The sequence below is a fragment of the Struthio camelus genome, chromosome 1 (assembly GCF_040807025.1).
Source record: "Struthio camelus isolate bStrCam1 chromosome 1, bStrCam1.hap1, whole genome shotgun sequence".
NCBI classification, from domain to species: domain Eukaryota; kingdom Metazoa; phylum Chordata; class Aves; order Struthioniformes; family Struthionidae; genus Struthio; species Struthio camelus.
In genome coordinates, this window is record NC_090942.1 from 110,618,124 (window position 1) to 110,639,090 (window position 20,967).

At 40.7% G+C, this 20,967-nt stretch overlaps 1 protein-coding gene across 12 annotated transcripts in view; it reads left to right on the forward strand.

The window, feature by feature from the left end:
* ROBO1 (roundabout guidance receptor 1) overlaps window positions 1-20,967 on the forward strand; it is a 733,077-nt gene that overhangs the window by 400,269 nt on the left and 311,841 nt on the right. The window contains exon 3 of one of the 12 annotated variants that reach the window (XM_068910720.1): window positions 12,449-12,847. The exons of 9 other annotated variants lie outside the window; for them this stretch is intronic. In XM_068910720.1, the coding sequence (XP_068766821.1) occupies window positions 12,793-12,847 (55 nt within the window). In that variant the 5' untranslated portion in view covers window positions 12,449-12,792. Of the gene's footprint in view, window positions 1-12,329; window positions 12,848-13,172; window positions 13,247-20,967 lie in introns of those variants that run through there. 2 more of the 12 variants (XM_068910709.1, XM_068910703.1) reach the window with 2 other exon arrangements.

The window sequence follows — 20,967 nt, forward strand, 5'->3', positions numbered from 1 at the left end:
TGTGAGGTGTCAAGAAGCTGGTTTTGAACAAAGCAGCTCTCCAGAGAAAAGTGTGTCCATATTGTAATCAAGAAAATCCTTCATGTCTAGTGTTAATTGGTGATCTGTCCTGCATATCTGATGGGAAGATTTATGGCTTGGAGCAAAAATCTCTTTCAAGGGATTCTTAATAAAGGTTTAAGGGTGGGATTTTCAGGAACACTAATGGGATTTCTTTCAGTGACAGTTGAACATCCCCCTCTGCAAAACACTTTTGAAACTCTCACTCAGGTTTCCAAGATGCCAAATTTGGGCCAGGTTTATAATTTTCACTCTGTACTCAGAGATAACTGAAAGACAAAAATGACAAGAACATTCCAGACTCTAATTTTGTCAGTTCACTATATACTTACGGCATTTTTTATAGAGCAGCTGTAAAATATATACTCCAAATGAGATGGCACTTTAAAAACTGTTACTTGATTAATCTTGCTGCAGAGAAGATCTTTATACGTTTTAAATTTACTCATAGAAAGTATTAATTAACTGCCTGGGAATGGGTTTCATCTCACTGAGCTTTCAGTAGACAGCAGAAAGTTGGGAAGTAAAAAAATTAGGCTGATTTTCAAAATTTCTTTTTTTTATGTACTCATGCCATATGTCGAAGCTGGATTCTGTAATAGATATACACTTGTCTGATTTATCATTCCCATTTTCTTAAAAGCTATTCAAAATATTGATCAAGAGTATCAAAAAAGCCCTAGTGCCTACCTTCAGTTCATTGCTTTAACAGTGGCTTCAGACAAGCGCAATAGATACTGTCTATTGTAAGTGGTTATTGTCATGCATTGGCTGGGTAAAATGTAAACCTTCTCAGAGCTTTGAAATTCCACTTGAAGTACTGAAATCTAACCTAACCATTCATAGTCTTGTTTTGCTGATGCAGAAGGACTTTTTTTGAAGTAATGGATATATCAGTTGATATTCTTACTTTCTTTCTTTAGCCTAGGATTTTTTTCATAGAATTTGGGAAGTTGGCAAAAATTTTTGTCTGAGAAACGTTGAAAGGTCTTGAAAACTTTGCAAGAAGTTTATATCAAATTTGATATTGTTTAAAATGAAGTTAGTTGTTTTTACTTAAAAGTCTCTTACAGATTCTCACCAGCTTAGGATACTAGTAGTAGTTGGTGGTGGTTTGATGCCTCAGTATTTGAACCATTCTTACACCTCTTAAAGGAATCTGAACAGATCTGAAGAGATTTTACCAACTTAATACCAGCAGAGGGCATTACAACATAGTTCACTAAAAACACCATTACTTTTTGAAAACAAACCAATTTAAGAACAAAGTTTGTTGGGGGTTTGATGAGGCCTTTATTGAAAGACAAGGAGACTCCAAAATTATCTTATTGAACTGATAGGATTTCTCCATTAGAAAAATAAAAAATAAGTTATTGAAACCTTATTTGCCTCTTTAAATCAAACAGCAAATGTTGCAATACTAGTAGTGTTACACACCAAAATGTGACAAAAAAAGTAAGCATGTCTGTTTTCTTAAAAGTTGGGAAGAACATGTAAGATTTTACAATTAGAAATGGAGTTGCTAGTAAAGAGAACTAAATGAGTATATTTGAACGTAACCTGGTAAACCCACTCGGGTGAATAGTTTCACTTACCAGTTAAGAAGAGGACCCTCAGTAATGCAACATTCTCATAGCAATATGCAAAGTTTCAGTATTGCAAACTCTTGCAGTGCTGTCACAAGGCAGAACCCTCCGGCCTGAGATTGCTGTCTCTGTGTGAAAATATCGATTCTGAATATACAAAAGTAAAAGTTTCCATCTCCATCACTCGTAAGCAAAGTTTGAAGATGTAAGTTAAAGCTAAAAGCAAAAATAGCGTATTAAATAAATAGCACAGAGTGTTTGGGAATAATGCTATGTGTGTGTGTAGGTGTAGGCTTAGAATTAGGTTTTTGGTACATGATGTTTGTGTCTTGCTATTGCTCTTCTACTTCCTCACCTAAGAATTACAGCCGTGGGGATAGTAAGTGGAAGGGGTAGATCACAGACAGTATCCTCCCCTGTTGTGATCTATGAGAATTTTGCCTGAGACGTTCTTTGGTCTGAGTATTTATTTTAGTCTGATATTACTATCTGAACTGCCACTCTGGTGCTGTCCCCTTACAGCATTAAAAGTCAAAGAGTTATTTTTCTGTTCTTGTTGCATTCTTTGACGTTAGCTATGAGTCTGTGCAGCTCTGACTGTGCCCTTGAGCTAAAAGTAGGATGTTTATCCAGCAGTATAGTTGAGGGTAAGTGCAGAAAAAATGTGTCTACTCAGTTACAACTTGGGAAATACAAAACCTGTCCACTTCTATAAAAGAGAAGGGTGAGTTTTTCCACTTTTTATTTGAAAGCAGATTGCTGCATTTTTTTCACCCCTGCTGCAGTGCTCACTGTGTATTTTACTCCTGCATCTTATATGTTGGTAAGAAGTGAGAGGAGAGGAAACTGGAAGTTTTATATCTATGTGATCCTTGCTTAAGGTTATGCGTTCTACTAGGGAAAACTCCATCAAGGTATAACAGAAATGATCCTCTGACCTGCCACAGGCAGTTAGCCTTCCACAGTCTTTCACAAACATACCGTTTTTCAAAAATGTTCTTCATTTATGCCAGTACAATAATTTGAGAGAAGCAGCTGCTGGCTTTCAAGTTAAATGACAAAATCTCCGGGAAGAAGAGGAGGAACAGGCTGACGGCATGTCTACACGGTCAGGAGGAGATACTTCTGTGCCTACTCCTTGCACACTGCAAGCCAGGCGCATAGAGCCAGCTGCAATGCAGCAGCCCTGTAGCCAGGTTATTACAGTAATGAGCCTGAGCTAATGAGGCCTGTTGAGACACAACCTGTGTTAGCTCAGGCTTGGCACTATGCTAGCATATTTACTCAGCTTCTGGACTGGAGCTGGCCCATGTCAGGTCATCTCAGAGAGCGGGAGGAATAGTTGTGTTACTGGATGCTCCTAACTACGTAGACGTACCCTGACAGATTTGTCCTCTGGAAGGTTTTAAAGAGAACGCATGCAAGACTAAGTTTTCTTTTTAATGAAATATTTAGCTGGGGCCCAAGGCCTTCCCTGTAGGTTGTTTCTTGTTTTTTTTCTATTCTGAAGGCAGCTTAACCTTCTGGAGAAGGGAGATGTATGCACTAGGGGAGTCTGGTTCTGCTGCTTGCTGCACAAAATGGGAAGGATCTACCTTAAAAGAAAATAGCCTGCTGTATGAATGAGTATATAAGATTCATCGACAGCATCCTGTCCCTCAGCGGCAATTCTTACTTGGCCTGCAGATTTGATACATGTTATCAGTGTCTACTACTGAACTTGATAATATATATTACCTGGGTACTTCTCACCAAAATCCATTAGAACATAGAGACTAACTGTTTGGAGAGCAAAAAAATAAAAAAAGAGTAAAGGAAAATAACTCCATGTCCCAAAGCAGAAATAAATGCTTCTAAAGACCAGGAAAGAATTACATCTTGCACAATAAGATGCTTCTGATCAACAGAAAAAAATGTACTCTTCTTTTGGGGGAGGATAGTTAAATATTTTTTGTTCCTTCTTTTTTTTTTTTCCTACCTCACAACATAGGAGTCGTTTGGGTTTTACCCAAGCATTTTAAACATATGCATTTTTAGTTTGGTCATTAAATAACATATATTTTCACAGTTCTCTCGAAGGATAGTTTTGATTGATGGCGTCTTTCTATCTTTTCTCCAATATATCGCCAAGGGGTTTTTGCAAAGAATTTTAGATTGTCTGTATGTATTCTATATGGGCAGAAAAGGCCAAAACTGAGCTAATCCTTATACACGGAGGAAGGCAGTTCCATTTATTTGTGAAAAGAGACATCTTACTACTTCAAGCAGGGTACCAACAGCTAGGCCAGCAAAACATACTGCTAGCATTTAAGTTTTTTTGCTGCCGCTTCCAGCAGCACACTGTGTCTACTGACAAGTTGTACATACTTCTGACACCAACAAATAAGCATACCATTATGGGCCAAAGACTGTTTCTCCTCTTCCCATGCTGGTCACACAGCATACACGAAAGCATTTCAGAGGGTGTAATAAAATATGCCCTAGGCACTAAGGCAGGATGTCTCTGTCATTTCTAGTTCCATCCTTACTTTTTCCCTTCCTCCACTCAAGGGTAAAAGTATAGTAAGCATTTTTTTTAATTAAAGGAGGTTAAATATATGGGATCAGATAGGCTTTCATCATACAATTATAAATTGTATGCTGATTATTTTAAATTTCAGCATGCAATTTAAATTGTACTGGGTGAGCTGGCTTGGGTATCTGCTTTGCATTTGACTGAGTTAATTCGCTGCAGGTATTCAGCTCTTAAGTGGCGTCTGCTTTAAATATGTGCAGTAATTCAATCAAAGAAATAAGATGGATAGTTTATGTAATCCTTTTCATTTCCAGATTGCTAAGGTTAACCTTAACTACTCACGAATTATAAATGCATGCAGCAATCTACAACTGATACATGTAAAAAACCTTTTTTTGATGGCCTGTTGAAAACCATGGAATATTTCCTGCTTTTAAAATACAATTGATGGAACCTACAGGCGCTGTATATCATTTATTACACTTATTTATAATCTCAGACAAAAATTTTGTGCAACTTATTTGAAATGATTGTCTTTGGTAACATTAGACCTTTCCTCTGAGGCAGGAATATAGGTAATTTGCTTTCCAAAAATTTGGATGCATCTTTCTAACCACCCTTTTCAGTGCCGATAGAGTCTGTGACATGAATGGGAAGCCACAGGCAGATATTAGAGAACAATAATGCTCTGTTGAAGCCTTCACAATTCCTGGAGTAATTAAATAAAGAAAAAAGAATTCTTTCCCTTTCATTCTGTTAGTTCATTTAATGCAATTTGGATGTTTTGATACTTCTTAGCTTGCTTTTCTGATATACAGTCTGAACAATCCACTAGGTGACACCCTCATACTCTTCCCTATGCTCTGAATAGGAGCAAGGAGCTAGTGAGTCCTGAATGGCTCGTTTGTTACACATTTAAATCAAATACTGAGATTTCAGGGACAGGTCTCTCTTTGTTTAACAATATCAGAGATAACACTGGTTTTGCAACAAATACCATGTTGTTTGTATATAAATTACATATTAAGTAGATTAGCATTTTGTCATTAACAAGAATAAAACCACTGAGCAGAAGTTTTACACAGTATTTCCTATAATAGTAATAATTTTTAAAAGGCATTTGAGCTGGTCTGCTGAGTAGACTGAATAGAAAATATGCCCCTAGCATTTTTTACTGGAGGAACAGAAGGAATATAGCTTCAGTGATTTTTTTTCCTCCTCAGTAGGGATGTGCTATAGTGTCTTTGAAACAGAAGTGAAAAGCTACATTTGCCCCTAATACAAAGGAGTATTACAGCATAAGCATCAATGGAATTCTATGCCAGTGGTGAATTTTTCTTGTGTGCCTTTATGCTGATAACAACGTTTTATAAATCCTTTGAAGAACAGATCTTTTGTCACATTGTTTTTTTACACCTTGAATAATGAGGCTTGATCTTGTTTAGGGTCTCTATCTACTAATTCAACATAACAAATAAAATCTAACATCTGATTGCTACTATTCCTTACTCTGCAATGACTATGCATACTATTCTAAATGTTGTACAAGAAGGTAGTGAAAAGATATCGGAAGTCTGACTTCGTTAGTGATGTAATTAAGTGTAACATCAAGAAAACAAGAGTTACATCCTAAAATTAGAGTAAATAAAAAGCAAATCATTTTGAGGACCAAACAATCAAACACAAGAAAAAAGATTTCTTTGAATAGTGTGTTTACACAGTTAATAATCTAGGTTGAAAAAGAGACAGAAAATGACTTACATAGACATGGAAAGAACTTTTTTTTTTTCATTTACTCTTAGTAATTATCCAGATTGATAATAATTGACAGCCTGAAACTGTAGGCTTTCATACTTTTAAAATCCATTTACTTTTGTTATGCAGCTACACTGTACAGAAGCAGGCAATGTGCCCTCGTGGCCAAGGAGGCCAACGGTATCCTGGGCTGCATGAGGCAGAGTGTTGCCAGCAGGTGGAGGGAGGTGATCCTGCCCCTCTCCTCAGCCCCGGGGAGGCCTCACCTGGAGTGTTGTGTCCAGTTCTGGGCTCCCCAGGGCAAGACGAACATGAAGCTATTGGAGCAAGTTCAGCAGAGGGCTACTAAGATGATGAAGGGACTGGAGCGTCTCTCTTATGAAGAGAGGCTGAGGGAGCTGGAACTCTTCAGCCTGGAAAAGAGAAGATTGAGGGGGGATCTTGTCAGTGCATATAAGTATCTGAAGGGAGGGTGTCAAGAAGATGGGACCAGACTCTTCTCCGTGGTGCCCAGTGACAGGACAAGAGGCAACGGGCACAAACTGGAAAAACAGGAAGTTCCATCTAAGTCTAAGCAAAAACTTCTTTCCTGGGAGGGTGACTGAGCCCTGGAACAGGTTGCCCAGGGAGGCTGTGGAGTCTCCATCCGTGTACATATTCAAAAGCCGTCTGGACAGGGTCCTGGGCAACCTGCTGCAGGTGACCCTGCTTGAGCAGGCAGGGTGGATTAGATGTCTTTAAATGTCCCTTCCAATCTCAACCATTCTGTGATTCAGGCTGCTGCTTCAAACAATTTCACTGACTGCTTAGTTCTAATGTAGAAAAATACCTTTTTTTTCTTCTTACTGAAACCTATGAAAAACTATGGAAATTACAGATTGTTCTACATTCATGGATAATGTTTATTGGCTTTAGGTAGGACTCCTAACCCGAGTTAGACCCGTAATGCACTTAGAGACAGATATATAAAGGGAGAGACATAATTCCTTGTATTTTTCCTTTTCATTTCAGGGTATTAATGGTTAGACTACAGAAGAAAGATTTTCAGCAGTTTTTTTTTTAAGATAGCTTACTAAATAATCCAAGTGTGATTGCTTCTCTGGTGTCCTAAACAGCCTGGGAAGAAACAGTTCTGGAAACTTAGTTATCTCTGATAGAACAAAGGGAGGAAATCTGGGAAACTTTCAGGGTGGCTCCCTTTTTTAGTGAATATTGCATTCTGAGGGTAACACAACTGAATACCATATTTTAAACTTATTTTATACTATAGTGATATATTAGCAGTGGTTTACATGAAAATGATTAAGAGGTTAACTGAAAAAAAAAAAAAACCCCAAAGGACAGGGTACATGGAATTGTATTAATTACTAGCAAGTGCCTTAGCTCATTTTGTGGGATACTTGAATCTACATGGTTGACTATGTGAAAGCACCTCAAGCCTGGAACAGATGTCATGCAAATCTTGACAAAAAGCTGTGAAAATAGTTCTGGTTGGAATAATTTATCCAGACATATTTATAATAGTCTGATTGGTAACAATAACAATGTACTCTTGTCTGAACTAGTTCGCACTAATGTCAGTGGAAGCTTAATGGTACTGTATAAGATAACATTACTGACTGAGTCATGCTTGTTGCCAGCCTCACAATGCTCAGAATTATAAATACTGTGCGCATAAGGGTGGTATGCATACGTGTGTGTGTATGTGTGATCATACAATATACACAGGCACACACATATGTTTTTTTGGCAGCCACTTCACGGAGATAACTGGAAGGCTACACAGCAGTGTTAAGACCAGGAAGTAAAAAGTCATTTGAAGGTTTGTGTATTGAGAGTACGGTTGCCCTCCATAACACATCCAAGGCATCAGGTGCCTTTGGAGAAAAGTACCCTGGGATCTTTAGTAGTTACAAAAATTCAGGTTCTTTCAGGTAATGTGAAATAAATAAATCATCTCTAAAAGCACATTCTCACAGGTATCACAGGCAGCACTGCTTACAGTCACTTTGAGGGAAGAGTGCCATCTGCTGAATGACAAGTAGCATTTCTGTAGAACCTTCTTTTCTTGGAGGTTTCCCAACCAGAGCCCAGTTTCTCAAACACAGGCAGCATGCCTGAGTTCACACATGTGAGTAGTCTTATTCTCTCACAAATTACATGTTTATATAAGTCTGAAAAATTGGGTAGGAGGTAGAAGAAAAGAAATACCAAATCAAAAATTCAGTCTTTCAACTGTTGTGCATCCAGTACTGTATGAAACTTATACAGAAAGATAAATGCTGGCAGGTAGAACCAGTATTTCACTTGGCTGAATGCAATAGATATATGTTATTGTACAGTCAGATGCATGCATTATTGTATTTTCTAAAGACTCAGAATTGGCCTGTGGTTTTAAAATTCACCTGAAAAACATGACTTTATGTCAGTGGAAATGGGGTAATTTTTCCTATGCTTTTTGGTGTCAGATTTATCCATTGATATGATTTGGAATGGAATATAGCATTATGACGTTTTTGTCTTCTCGTTTTCAGATGTCATCAAATTTACTTTAACTTGTCTGATTGTTTTTATTGCATTCATGTTTTGCATATTACAGAACTAACACAGCAAGCAGATCTGCATTTTAATGCTTGTGAAAAAAGAGTCCCCAAAACCTGAAGAAGATAAAGCCATATATCTTATCCTAGAAGTGTTATCTGAAATGTATATATATTTAGTATCAAGGAGAATAAGGATACTTGAATAGCACACATTTTGTAAGAACATCTGCGGAATTAACAATGATGTCAATTACTTATAAGATATTCTGATGAATTTCTATAGGCTCTACAATTTGCAGAGAACCACTCGGCTGTGCAGCTGTTATATATTATTACAATTTAAATGAATTAAAAAGATAATTTGAGCTGTATATATCCACTCCTAGTAATTTTTTAGGAGTAGGAAAACAGTGACGGTATGCTAAATGGTATGCTATGAAGTATTTACGATAGTACACATTGAATAAATCTTTGAAGTTTTAGAGTACTTTTACTAGAGGTAGAATGTAGAATGTATCCATACTTCTCAAAGAATAAAGATATCTTTAGTCATAGGAACAGTCTTAGATTCCTGTTAAAGATGGGGTAACTGAGGCACAAAGGCTTTACCGTGCTTTGCTTACACTCACCTCATGATCATATGGTAATTAAATTCAAGTTTCAGACCCTTAATCCTTTGCTGAATATAGAATATATTTGTATCTGAAATGTGAAATGAGAAAACTAACATCCAGCACGCATAAGACTTCAACACAACATAAAGTTTTTACTGGCACTTTTTTTTAAAGTGACCTAAGCAAAAGACTGCATGAATCTAGAAACTTACTATTCCACTGAAGTATGGGAAACAGATTTATCTTGAGTAAAGAAAACACTCTGGGAATTAGGCAAATCCTTTATTTACCTTCTTTCTATTTTGCATATACTTGTTGACAGTTACAAAGTAAACGAATTAATTTATGTTGATAAATAATACATACATCATAGAAATAGATTTAAAATGATATTTTTGCAATTTAAGATTACATGGGGTATTGATAGTTTCATTAAAAAAACAGGGATACATAAAAATGACATTTTACAAGTAAACACACGCACATATGCGCATATGTAAAATACATATATGTACATTCATGCAACACGTAAACCCATTTATATCCAATACAGTGACCTTATTTGTAGATTAGTGGGCTTGCCTTTTTAACAAAAGCAATCAACTAAAATATGTACTCCAGCACAATGTAAGTGAGTCTGTCAAGTATTAATACTACAGAAGGAATTAAAAACCATGCCTTGAAAATTTTATCTGTAGTGGTGGTGTGTTTTGTTTTCTTCCTGAAGACTATTTAGTCTAGGCATTATGAAAATCTAACTATATAGTAACTGGAACAGGTTACCTAAAGAGGATATGAAATCCCAGTGTTCAGATATTTTTAATAATAGGATTAAAAAATACTTGCTGGTGATGATCTGTATACACTTGACAGTATCTCAGAATACTGAGCTGCATTACATGAACTCTTGACCTCATTTTCTGCCCTACATGTGACTCCGTTTATTTAAAATTTTTAACTAATTTATTGAAATTTCATACTTCTCGCTAAGGTTCAAGGAGTATCAAGGACCCTTTCACTGGCTTAGCTGTGTGTTTTAATTCTGGAGGTGCTAATACAGTTTTCTTTCATTAAGTGCCGAACGATGGCATGAGATCACTGTTTGAACAGAAAGAGAAATTGTTGTTGGCTAGGTACAGCTTTAACAGCTCTGGCCATATGTAGATTTATTAACTGTGGAAATGCCTATTATTGATTCCATAGTTAGGATTGTTTTCTAAATGTGTTCAAAATAGGACACTAATTCCTTTTCCACTTTGAAAATGAATGTCTGATCGGTGCGAAACGCCATATTATTTTTCTAACTTTTGATTGTTTTAATGCTTGATTTATTCTCATCAGTTTTAGTGGAAAATCTTTCAAGTTTGGCTCCTGCTGATGTATACACTTGCAAATCAGGAACTTCCTTTTTGAATGTGAGACTGTTTTGCTTTACGTTGTTGAAAATTAGCTTTACACATCTTACATACAGGAGGACTAAAATAGACTGGATGCAATTCACAGGACCTTTCTGCTGTTGGATTTTTAGCCTAAGTTTGCCCTACGCCACACTGAGGGAGGCAAAGTGAGGCACAGTGGATTTTGGTATGCCTGCAAGAGTGTGATTTGACTGATGGAGACTGAGAACATATAAACCTGTTTGGCTGATGGCAATGGAGGGTGCATACAGCTCCTATGCCAGGAAGTGAAGTAAGGTTCTTTCGAGTATTTGCCCCAGTGCAAGAAAAGGCTCATTTGTGAATGGGGTTCATTTATTTAATATGCTTCTTAGAAATTAAATTTCTCCCCGGTTCGTTTCCCCTTTTTGCCTAGAGCGTTACGTCTTCTTTCCCACCACTACATTACCTCTTTTGGCCTGAGATGAAGCTGCCGTGACTACGTGAAGTTGACTGTTAAAGCCACTTATGCACCTCTGCCTAGTATTTATCCATGCCCCCAGCTGCAGAAGCACATATTTAACACAGCTTATTCCTGTAGATTGGGCCTCTGCCTGTAACATGTAACATTAGTCACTAGGGATCTTCCAGCAAACCACAGCCTCATTGCTCCACCAGGAATACCAGACTACTTTGTAACTGCCTGCAAAACCCTTTATTTACTGTGCTGCTTTCTAGTGCAATTGATAATTATAGCAGAGGAAAGGAAAATAACGAGGTGCACTGTGACAGGGAAGCAGGGCTAAGGCTGTCTGCACCGTGGCGTGTCTGGTCACCCCGGTAATGCCGGGTTGGTAAGAGGGTGCATTGCAGAACTGCCCATGAGCATGAACCAAGCGCCCGGTCACCGTGAAGGAGGCCTCAGCAAGCTTAGTATCATTTTCCATTGTGGGCTGTGGGGTTCTGGAGACCTGGTGGAGCAGGTTTGGGGTTTTTTTTTTGGTTGGATGGTTGGCGTTTTGGGTGGCGGCGGTGGTGGTGTAGTTTTTCGGTGACTGCTGCCCCCCCCCCCCACACCGCGGCGTGGCGCGGAGCGGCGCGGAGCAGCGCGGCCCCCCCGCGTGGCTGCGGCCGCGGGAGGAGCCGCGGGCGCGCGGGGGCCGTGTAGGTGCGGCGCCCTTGCGGTGTCCCGAGGCGGCATCGGACCTGCAGCAGCAGCGAGGAGGAGGAGGAGGTGGGGGGGGGGGACCCCACGAGCGGCGCTGCGTGACACCAGAAACTTCAGTGCGCGGCGGGCTGGGCCCCGCCCGGCTCGTGCACCCCTGCCCCTGCCGAGGGGGAAGGAGAGGAGCCGCCGCCGCCGCTGCTGCTCCTCCTCCTGCTGCTGCTGCTGCACGGAGGGGTGGGTGGGTGGGGGCGTTGGCCCTTGGAAGTTTTGCTTTCTTGCTTGCTTGCTTTGCCCCTCTTTTGTGTCCTCCTCCGGTGCCGGGGGGGGGGGGGAGGGACGTGCGGGGTGGGGGCGAGTTTGGGATTCCCGCGTGCAGGGGGGCGGCGGCGGCGGCGATGCTGGGCAGGGCGAGGAGTTGCCGCCGGGGCTGCCCTGCCTGCCGCCCTGCGTGACTGCGGCTCGGCTCTGCCCTGCCGCGGCTGCCGACGCTCCTGCCTCCTTCCTTCCCCCCGTGATGGGAGCGAGAGCTGCCGCCGCCGCCGCCGCCGCGCCGCCACCACCTCGCTGCTCCCCGCGGTCTCCCACAGCCACCGGAACGAGCCTCTCGCCCGGCGCCGCCGCCGCCCCTTCTGCTGCCTCGGATGCCCAGTGACTTTGTGTCTCACTTGGCAGAAAGCACTTTTCTTTCTTTTTTTTTTTTTTTCTCTCTCCCCCCCCCCCTTCCTCTCTCTACTTCGCGGAGCGCAGCAGTAGCTGGTACATAGACGCCGGTATTTAATATTCTTTGTTCTGTTTTGTTACTTGCTCGTCCCTGGGTACTGAAAACAAAAGTCTCAGGCTGGAGGAGCAACTTGTGAGCGGGAGGCAGTGGATCTCAGCCCCGGGAAATTGAGGATCTTTTGTTTTCTCCTATTGCTTTGGATGGTCCTGGGAAGTGTCAGAGCGCCTTTTCGGAAAATCCGGGCGGAGAGAGGCGAGCGCAGTGTCGCCGTGCACCCGCGGTCCCTTGGATCTGACCACAACCTCTCCGGAGAGCGCTCACCGCTGAAGTCCTGGAGGATTAAGAAACCTTGCTTATATTAAGCTGCTGTGGAATTACAGTTGGGGGCTTCTCGCTTTTATTTCTCCCCCCTCTCTCCTGGCATGAGACTGCCTGCAGGCGCCACCTGAGGACAATGATCGCGGAGTTTGCTCACTTTTACCTCTTTGGATTAATATGCCTCAGCTCAGGTAACCACCACCCGTAAACAAATGCCGTGCGTGCGGGGATCCTGGCGGTGGCAGCGCTCCCGCCGCCCGGCTCTGGGCCGCGTGGGGAAGACGCGCTGCGCTGCCCTCTCCTCTCCCTCCCTCCCTCCCTCCCAAATGAAGTTGGACTGCGACCCGCAGCGGGTTGCGGGCCGTGTGCCCGGGCGCAGGCACGGGCAGGCGGGCGGGGGCCGCGGCCGGGGAGCAGCCCGGCGGCTGCGGGCGGGCGGCCGCCGCCTCCTTCCCCCGGCCCGGCCGGCGGGGGCGGCGGGCTTGCCCGGTGCCAGCGGGGCTCGTCATGCGGAGTGATGGCGAAGGGGCCGCAGGAAGTAACTCCTTCCTTCCCCTCGGCTGCGAGCCGTTTGTTCCACTCGGCTGGAGGTCGGTGCCGATAACAAGCAAGCGGCGGGGGGGGGACACAGGTATTACACCGCCTCGCTGACTCCCTCCCCCCCTCCCCCCAGTGAACCGTTAACGGCTCGCGCCTCGTTCCCCCTCCCCCCTCGCCGCCCGGGGTAACGGCCGCCGGGGGCACGCGCGGGTGCGGAGCTCCGCGCTCCCGCCGCGCCGCGGCCGTTACATGGCGGGCGGGGGGGGGGGCACCAGGCGGCCGCGGCGGGGCGCTGCGCTGCGCTGCGCTGCGCGCAGGGACTGGGCGTGTCGACGGCTGGAGCCGTGCTCTGCTCCGCGCCCTGCTCCCGCCGCGCACGTGTCGGAGCCGTCGAGGCGGGCGGCAGAAAGGCTGAAATGTCGCGGGGCCCGGCCGGCTGCGGCGGTGGCCCGAGGGCGGCGCGGCCCTGCGCTGCGGGCAGAGCCCCCGGGGAAGCGGGCGGGCGGGGGGCCCGCCGCCAACCGCCGCGGGCCGCCCTCGGCCGCAGCTCTCGTTGGCTGCCGCGGGTGGCTTGGAGGGTGTATTCGATGCAGCTTCTCGGTTAAAGTTTATCCACGTGCGTAAAGTGAAGTGTCAGCGTGATAAATGGAAGAAGGCGAGATCCCTGAAGAGACAGGGGGATTAATGGTCATTAGTCACTGTTTGAGCTGGGTTTTGTGTGTTGGGGCATCTTATCATGCCTGTAGATTAAAGATAGGGGCGTACTAATAGGGTACTGTTGATAGCAGATTTTTGTTAGCCTGCAAATTCTCCCGTGTTTAAGTACCCTATCAAATTGTGGTGTCGAGGAATGGGATAAAGTACTGTGCATAACGACTTAAAAATGGGTATGCTTGCCTGGGCTTTGCAGTGCCGTGCTCATCTCTGTGCTTGGTGCTTGTCCTATGGTTTGGGACTTTGTGTATGTGTATATTTAATTTGAAATGGAGTGGTGGTGATGGTATTTGGTGTTTTGGCTGTTTTTTTTTTTCTTTTCCCCCTGCATAAGCTTCCTATTATTTTTAGGAGTCCAGATTTATCTGTTGGCCGTATTCCTTCCCCTTCTCAGTAACTCCTTTAATCATCCATTGAAGTATGCTATGAAAGTGTACGTTTAAATGCAGAGAATCCGGTAAAACTTTGTCTTATAGTTTAGTTTGGGCACTAGCTTCTACCTTAATTGATTTTTATAAGATTTCTAAGGACCCCTATGAGTAATTAAACTTATGGTAGTATGAGACACCTGGTCAGTGAATGAATGAATGAAGTTTTTGAAAGACTAAGTTAAGTACACTGCCTGAAGCTTTAAGTCTTAATTATGTCACTGAATGCAATAACTTACGTCTGTTTCTAGATTAGATCATAAATTTAACTATTACATTTTTGCTGTTAGGTTTACTTCTGTGGCTTCAAACGTGGAAAGTTTTGCATTTGCTTTTAAAAAAGAGTAACTGTAACCTTGTTCACTCTTAACCTTTTAACAGTGTCAGTCATGGCATGTCTAGTTTGCTTTCTTCAGTATTGCCTTCTTTATCTAGCGGAAGAAACAATTGGAATGGGGTGATAGGAAAGGCTTTTCAACAACTTGCTCTTTGTAAATCTTGTCCACCAGTCTTCCTGACCATAGAAAAGCTGACTTCATACACAATGTACTCTATTACTCGGGTCTGTAGTGGGAGATCTTTAATTCAAGTTAAGCAACATTTTCATAATTATTTTTTATTCTCTAATACATTTCTCACATAAACACTCCAGACTTACTCCATCTTTTGCTGTTTGTGGGAGCAATAGCAGAAGATGGACCTAAGTCATGTCCCCTCCCCCAGAATGAAAACATTCTCGCTAATAATGTTGGCTCCAGCTGAGGTGTTGGGCCAAAAAAAAAAAGACATGATTTTTTAATGGAAGTTGTTAATTTGGCTTTGCTCACAAGGCAAGTATCAAAGATGGAACAAGGTTCATCTCTGGTGTTTGCTTCCCTATCTCCCTTGCCAGAGAGGTTTCTTTGTCCTTCAGTGAGAATGTGATCAAATAGTTGATCTCGTGTCTGGCACAGTGGAGAGGCCAAAAACCTTAGACATGATGAAGTATGAGGACAAATGGCTTTAGAGCAGAAGGAAAGACAGGAATCATCTAAAGCGGTTTCCACACTGAAATAATTTCTCTGTCACTGTCAACAAATCTGCTTGCAGTTGGTTAGCCCTTTCTCCTCTTGTCCACTGAAGGTTTTCACTTCCCTTGCTTATGCCAAATACTGAATCCATGGTTTCTGTGGCCACACTCTAAATTAAAGATATTAGAAACTTCTATTGAGAGATGGGAAGGAACTAGGGGATGGGGAGGAGGAAAATTTTTAATGATAATCAAAAGGTAAATTAGTTAGTGTTTGTGAAAACAGTAATTGGTAAACCACTTAGAATTTAAAAACCCTAATTTTTACCCTGGCATTACCTCTGTGCTGTTCTCTGAAGTACCTTCTTTCATCTAAGCCTATGGCTAATAGATGTTGAATAAATTTAAATTTTGAATCATATTGAATGTTGGAATATAGCAGCTTTCCTCCCTTGTCATCTCAATACTTCTTTGCATAAAGATAAAGAGGAAAAATTGCTTTACGGGGTGCCTCTTCTCTGGTATCCATGTGTTTTTGAGTATTTGCCTGCACTCTACCCTTTTTCCTCCATTAAGAGGCTGTCTTTCCTAGAGTTCTCATTTCTCCCCCAAGAAAGAACAGCAGCATCAAATTGATATGGTTGGAAAATAAAAATTTGTAGCTATGTGGAAGATTGAAGCTCCCATTCCCGGTAAAAAAGCTCTAAGCTCTGAGTTTTTCTTTGTTTGTTTTTAATGTACATGTCAGTGCTCTCGCAATCTCCAAGGCTAAGTATATAACTTGTTGATTTTTCTGGTCCCACACCAGAAATCTTTGTATTTCTACCGGGTGTTTCATTGCATAACTTTTTAATTGATTCCCACGTGGTCAACGTGTTTTCTCTTGTTTCCAGTTCATGATAATACATCCTTGTAACTTCAAATTGGATTGGTAAATTTGATAAAGAGGGAGTTTTATGTTGTATGAAATAGGCAACTTTGAATGACAGAATCTATGCAGGCGTGGTTTCCAGTGATAGTTCTAGCCAGTGGAGGGCAAAATTGGCTATTATATTTTGTTATAGGAAAGTCATCTTCTAGGGATTAATACTTTAGGGTATGTCCACTGAGAGTCCCCGAGTCCATTCCACCTGGTTAACCTACCTATTGGATTAAATACATCAGCAATTTCTTTGATATACTTTTTTGCTTGTTTTGTTTCATTGGTTTGTACTTAGAGAAGAAAGTTTCCCTTATGCAGTTAGGAAGAAACTGAGGTTTCATGAAATCCCGTAGTAGTACTTCAGGACGTGCTTCTGTTCCTTTTCTGTGTTCTCTGTCCGATGATAATAAAATAAAGAAGAGCTTTCATAATACTTTGAATTGCTGTGCAATATTTTTAATGTCTTAAGTGCATCTTTGTAAAGTAAATAAGTTATCTAAGAAAATATGAAAAGCACCTACCCCATATGCATTGTGTCCTAAGTAATTTTACTGGAAGAATGTTTAAGAAAGATAGTTGCTTACGATTGAAGAAGCTGGCCACGCTTGTATTGAAACTTAGAAGAAACAACCATGTGCTATTAAGTTCATAATTCCTTATTGATGATGGAATACTGTACAAGTATCCAGATGTTTGACTGGATACCACTTATCCGTGTGAGTACTGATGCTGTCTGTGGAGATCAGCCCCCTCCCCTCTTTTTTCCCCAGCTTGCATGAGTGTATTTTTTGTTACCTTTCAATTAGCAAGAAAGAGATAATTTTTGATACAGCTTTGAAATGAATTTAGATACCTATTTAAAATAAAAGAACATTCAGACAGAATTTTTTACTTCCTGCAGTCACTGTTGTTTGCTGAAGACTTCCTTACTTCTGTATTGTGTAATTCCTCACCGTTGCCCCTGAAGTTATCTAGTATTTTCATTAGAAGCTCTGTTAGTTTTTATCTCTGTGAAGGGATCATCTGCAAAGTTCAGGGTTCTGAACTTTGGATGGCTACTGTGTACCGTCCATAAGATTTTATTAGAAAACATAAATTCATGTGAAGGATGCACTTAAAACTACTGCCCATTTAGTAGAGGGTATTATGAATATTGACAGAAACTAGTCACAACTAGGTAACAACCTTGTTTAATGTCTAATATTCAGGTGTAGTATCCATACCAAATGGTGTTTTAAAATAGAACATTTTGGAAGTGGTTGCCAAAGAGGTCATATGGGGGATCAAAGCCAATCTGATTTTCACAATTCAATCTTATGTTAGAGATAGGGAAAATAGAATTCTTTTTAGGTGCTCAACGCAGGGAAATCTGATGCTGTACTTAAGAATATAAGAACGCATCCCCTCTCTCACAAATCCAGCATTGTTTTTAGTTTGGTGCCTTATTTGCCTAAATAACTGAAATAACTTTTGTTCTGCGATCCAAAACAAACATGATATTAGGTTTCATTAGAGGATAGTTTTGCCTAATTCATGTAAAAATATGCTGGAGCTAGCAGGTCCAATCACTTGCTCAGCTTCTGCAGTTTATTATTTTTGTCATCATTAAATGCATTCTGTGAATAACAGTCACCTGACTTGTTGTTGCAGTAGCTATTTTAGGTCCTTTTTCAAAATATTTCTATTTCATAGTGAAAATCAACATTGTCAGTGTGCGTTCATGTAAGTTACTATTGATGAGAATTTTTTGTGTACTTGAATGGCTAGGAATGAGGCTTTTTTTTTGTTAATAGCTGTGAATATTTTGAGGTTATTTTGCGGTCAGGAAGTTAGTAGGAACCTTGCTCTTTCCAAGCATACTAAAGGGCACTTAAAAATTTTATATGCTGACACATTTTATTTGTGTATTCTGCTATATAGCCTCGTTTGGTGGTGATAACCTTCCTTAACTTTTCACCTGAGTACCTCTTCATAAAATTGTAAAGTAAACAGTGAAATAACTGAAGTTGTGACTGAGGTGTATTTTAAGTCCAATAAACTGTGTGAACAGGCTAAATAAGAATATTCTCATGTTAGTGACTAGAATCTTGACCAAGAGGTGAGCTTCTTCAGGATCTTGAAAGGTAAAGAGGTGCTGTTAAGGGACAGATAACTTACTAGGTCATACCTTCCGTTCTAGCTTCTTTAGGATAACTTACATAGAATTTAATACTGGTATTTGAATATTCAAGTGTAATACCATGTATCACGTGTACGTTGATGCCTCTTGGCTGCTTGCTGCATCAGCTTTAAATCCACACTTAATTGGCATAAGTAGAGGGGCATTTTCCACGAAGGAAGGAAATGTCTTACAAGGCCAAATATTTTGAAGTAGAGGCATGGGCCACAGATGGCAGCCTGCTATGTTGAACTCTTGCTGTAGAGACTTGGTACTGTGGGAAATCTGAACAGGTACAGAAAGTATCAGCAGGCTGATACTGAAATGCAGTTTTTAGCCAGATGTACCATATTTGTTTCTTCTTTTCTTTTTTAAGAATCTAAGTTAATAATCAAGACGTTGACAGAATTAAGACAGGTTCTGTAAGTTACCTTTTCCTGAAAATGACTGTAAGCTTCCTTGAAATACGAGGTGGTGAATTTAATCTGGCTGCCAGAACTTCTCTGAGAGTTAACCTCAGATACTCAGTTAGCCTTAAGATTTGGGAATCATTAGCAATGCCATGTATTTACTCACCAAAAATATAACATTTGGTTCTAGAAGACTTATTAAGAGGTGAGAGGATAGACTTTTCAGATCAGGAATGTGTATATTTTAATTTATGTGTTAAAACAGCAACATAAAGTTAGCCAGAGGAAGAGGTAGGCATGTATTTATTCTCAGTCGGTACTGTCAATATCCACTTCAGATATAAATAGGAGGGGAAACGTCCTACACTGTGACAAAACAATGAGTGGAAGGTAAAGAAAGTATATTCTAACTCTTTCCATGTCTATTGAAAATACGATGAGGAAACTAATTTTATTAGGAAAGTGGAGGCATATATAAGCAACTAATGAAGTTAAGTGTTCTGAAATACTGAGAACTGTTGTAGGTCTCTGACTCAGAGTTGTGGAGTTTTTTGTTGCCTGTTTTGCCCAGAGATTGTCATAAGTTTCAGAACAGTGAAAATGAACTAGACTGAAGCGTGCACATATATATGTCTCTGCATAATTGGTTATGACAAGCTAGATACATTGGAAATAATAGGTATTTGGCAATTGCAGCAGGCCAGTTTTCTACTTTATAGCCTAGGCCATAGGCTGAGCAGCCTCAGGTGAGGGAAAGAGGCAGAATGTTCTGTCTCACCAACACCCATGAACAGAGAAGTCATCTCTCCCTTGCAAAGGTTGTTAGTGGGAAGACAGGACAGTCTTCTGGACTGCACATTTTTCAGCTCTCCTTACCCTAAAGGAGTTGAACATACTCTGCTGACAAGGTGAACAGAAAACCTTTTGGCTTCGCTTTCTCAGTGGGAAATACTGTTAATGCCATTTCCAGAAACAGAAACTTGGAAACTTAGAAAGGAGGATTTACCACTAATCAGCAGAGAATACACTTGTAGATCTAAACAAAGGATAAGCTTGTTTTAAAAGACAAATTTTAAAAGCAGTTTTATACCTCTGTGAAGGCTGTATTTTAGGTCCTCAAACTTATTTGCGGTTACTGTCGTCACCACTGTCTGAAGCACTACAAAGAACTTGGTGACTTGTCTACCTAGCTTTTAATGAAATGTTGTCAACTAATTGCTACAGGAGGAGCATAGCACCTGAGGGTATGACTTGGGCATGTACTTCATTTTCTGACATAAATGTTCAATATATGGATTTTGATAATAGTAATAGCATCTTTCTCTGTCTTCAGCTTCATCTCTAACACATTGAGTATTTATTCTATTACTTTTTGTACGTAAATGCCACACAGTGCATCAAAAAACATCAGGTTTTTAAAATAAAGTTGTCTTATGTATTTGGCTTCTCAGAATTCTGACGTAAATGGAATGCTTTTATTGGCGCATATACTTTCTTAAAATACTAAATATATTGGTGAGATTTCTCTCTTGCTTGATTTTTCAAATAAATTATGTAAACCACAGGATTCTGTATCTGAATAATGGGAGAGTTCCTGTATTGATTTGCTGACTGATGGTAGAGGTAAATGCCAAATGTACTCCCATTCACCTCTCATTTTCTGCTGCCAGATTTCAAACCTCCAGAGGGGCATAGGACTTTCTGTGTAACATTGGTTATATTTAATTACATTTAAGTAAATCACTATAATTTAAATAAATAGTATAGACCAAAATAACTAGGTATATAATATTATTAAAATTATACTTTTTTATCTGAAAATATTATTGTTTTCTGGACTGCTGCAGCCAAGTACATGCCTTCCTCAAATACATACTTTCTTTGCATATCTGACCATACATTTCTTCAAAATTGTTCAGTTAGCAAGTATTTGTTACTTGCTAACCTTTTCTGTTAGCAAGTATTTGTTCAATATTTTGTTATATTACCTTAAGTCATGCACTAATATAGTAAATTATTAATGTGAACACCCCTTACTGTAGAGTAAAGATTTGTAAAATTGAAAAACCTTGATTGGTACTAACCTGTGGATTTAAAGTCTTAATATTTTATGTTCTTTGTCCTGCATAG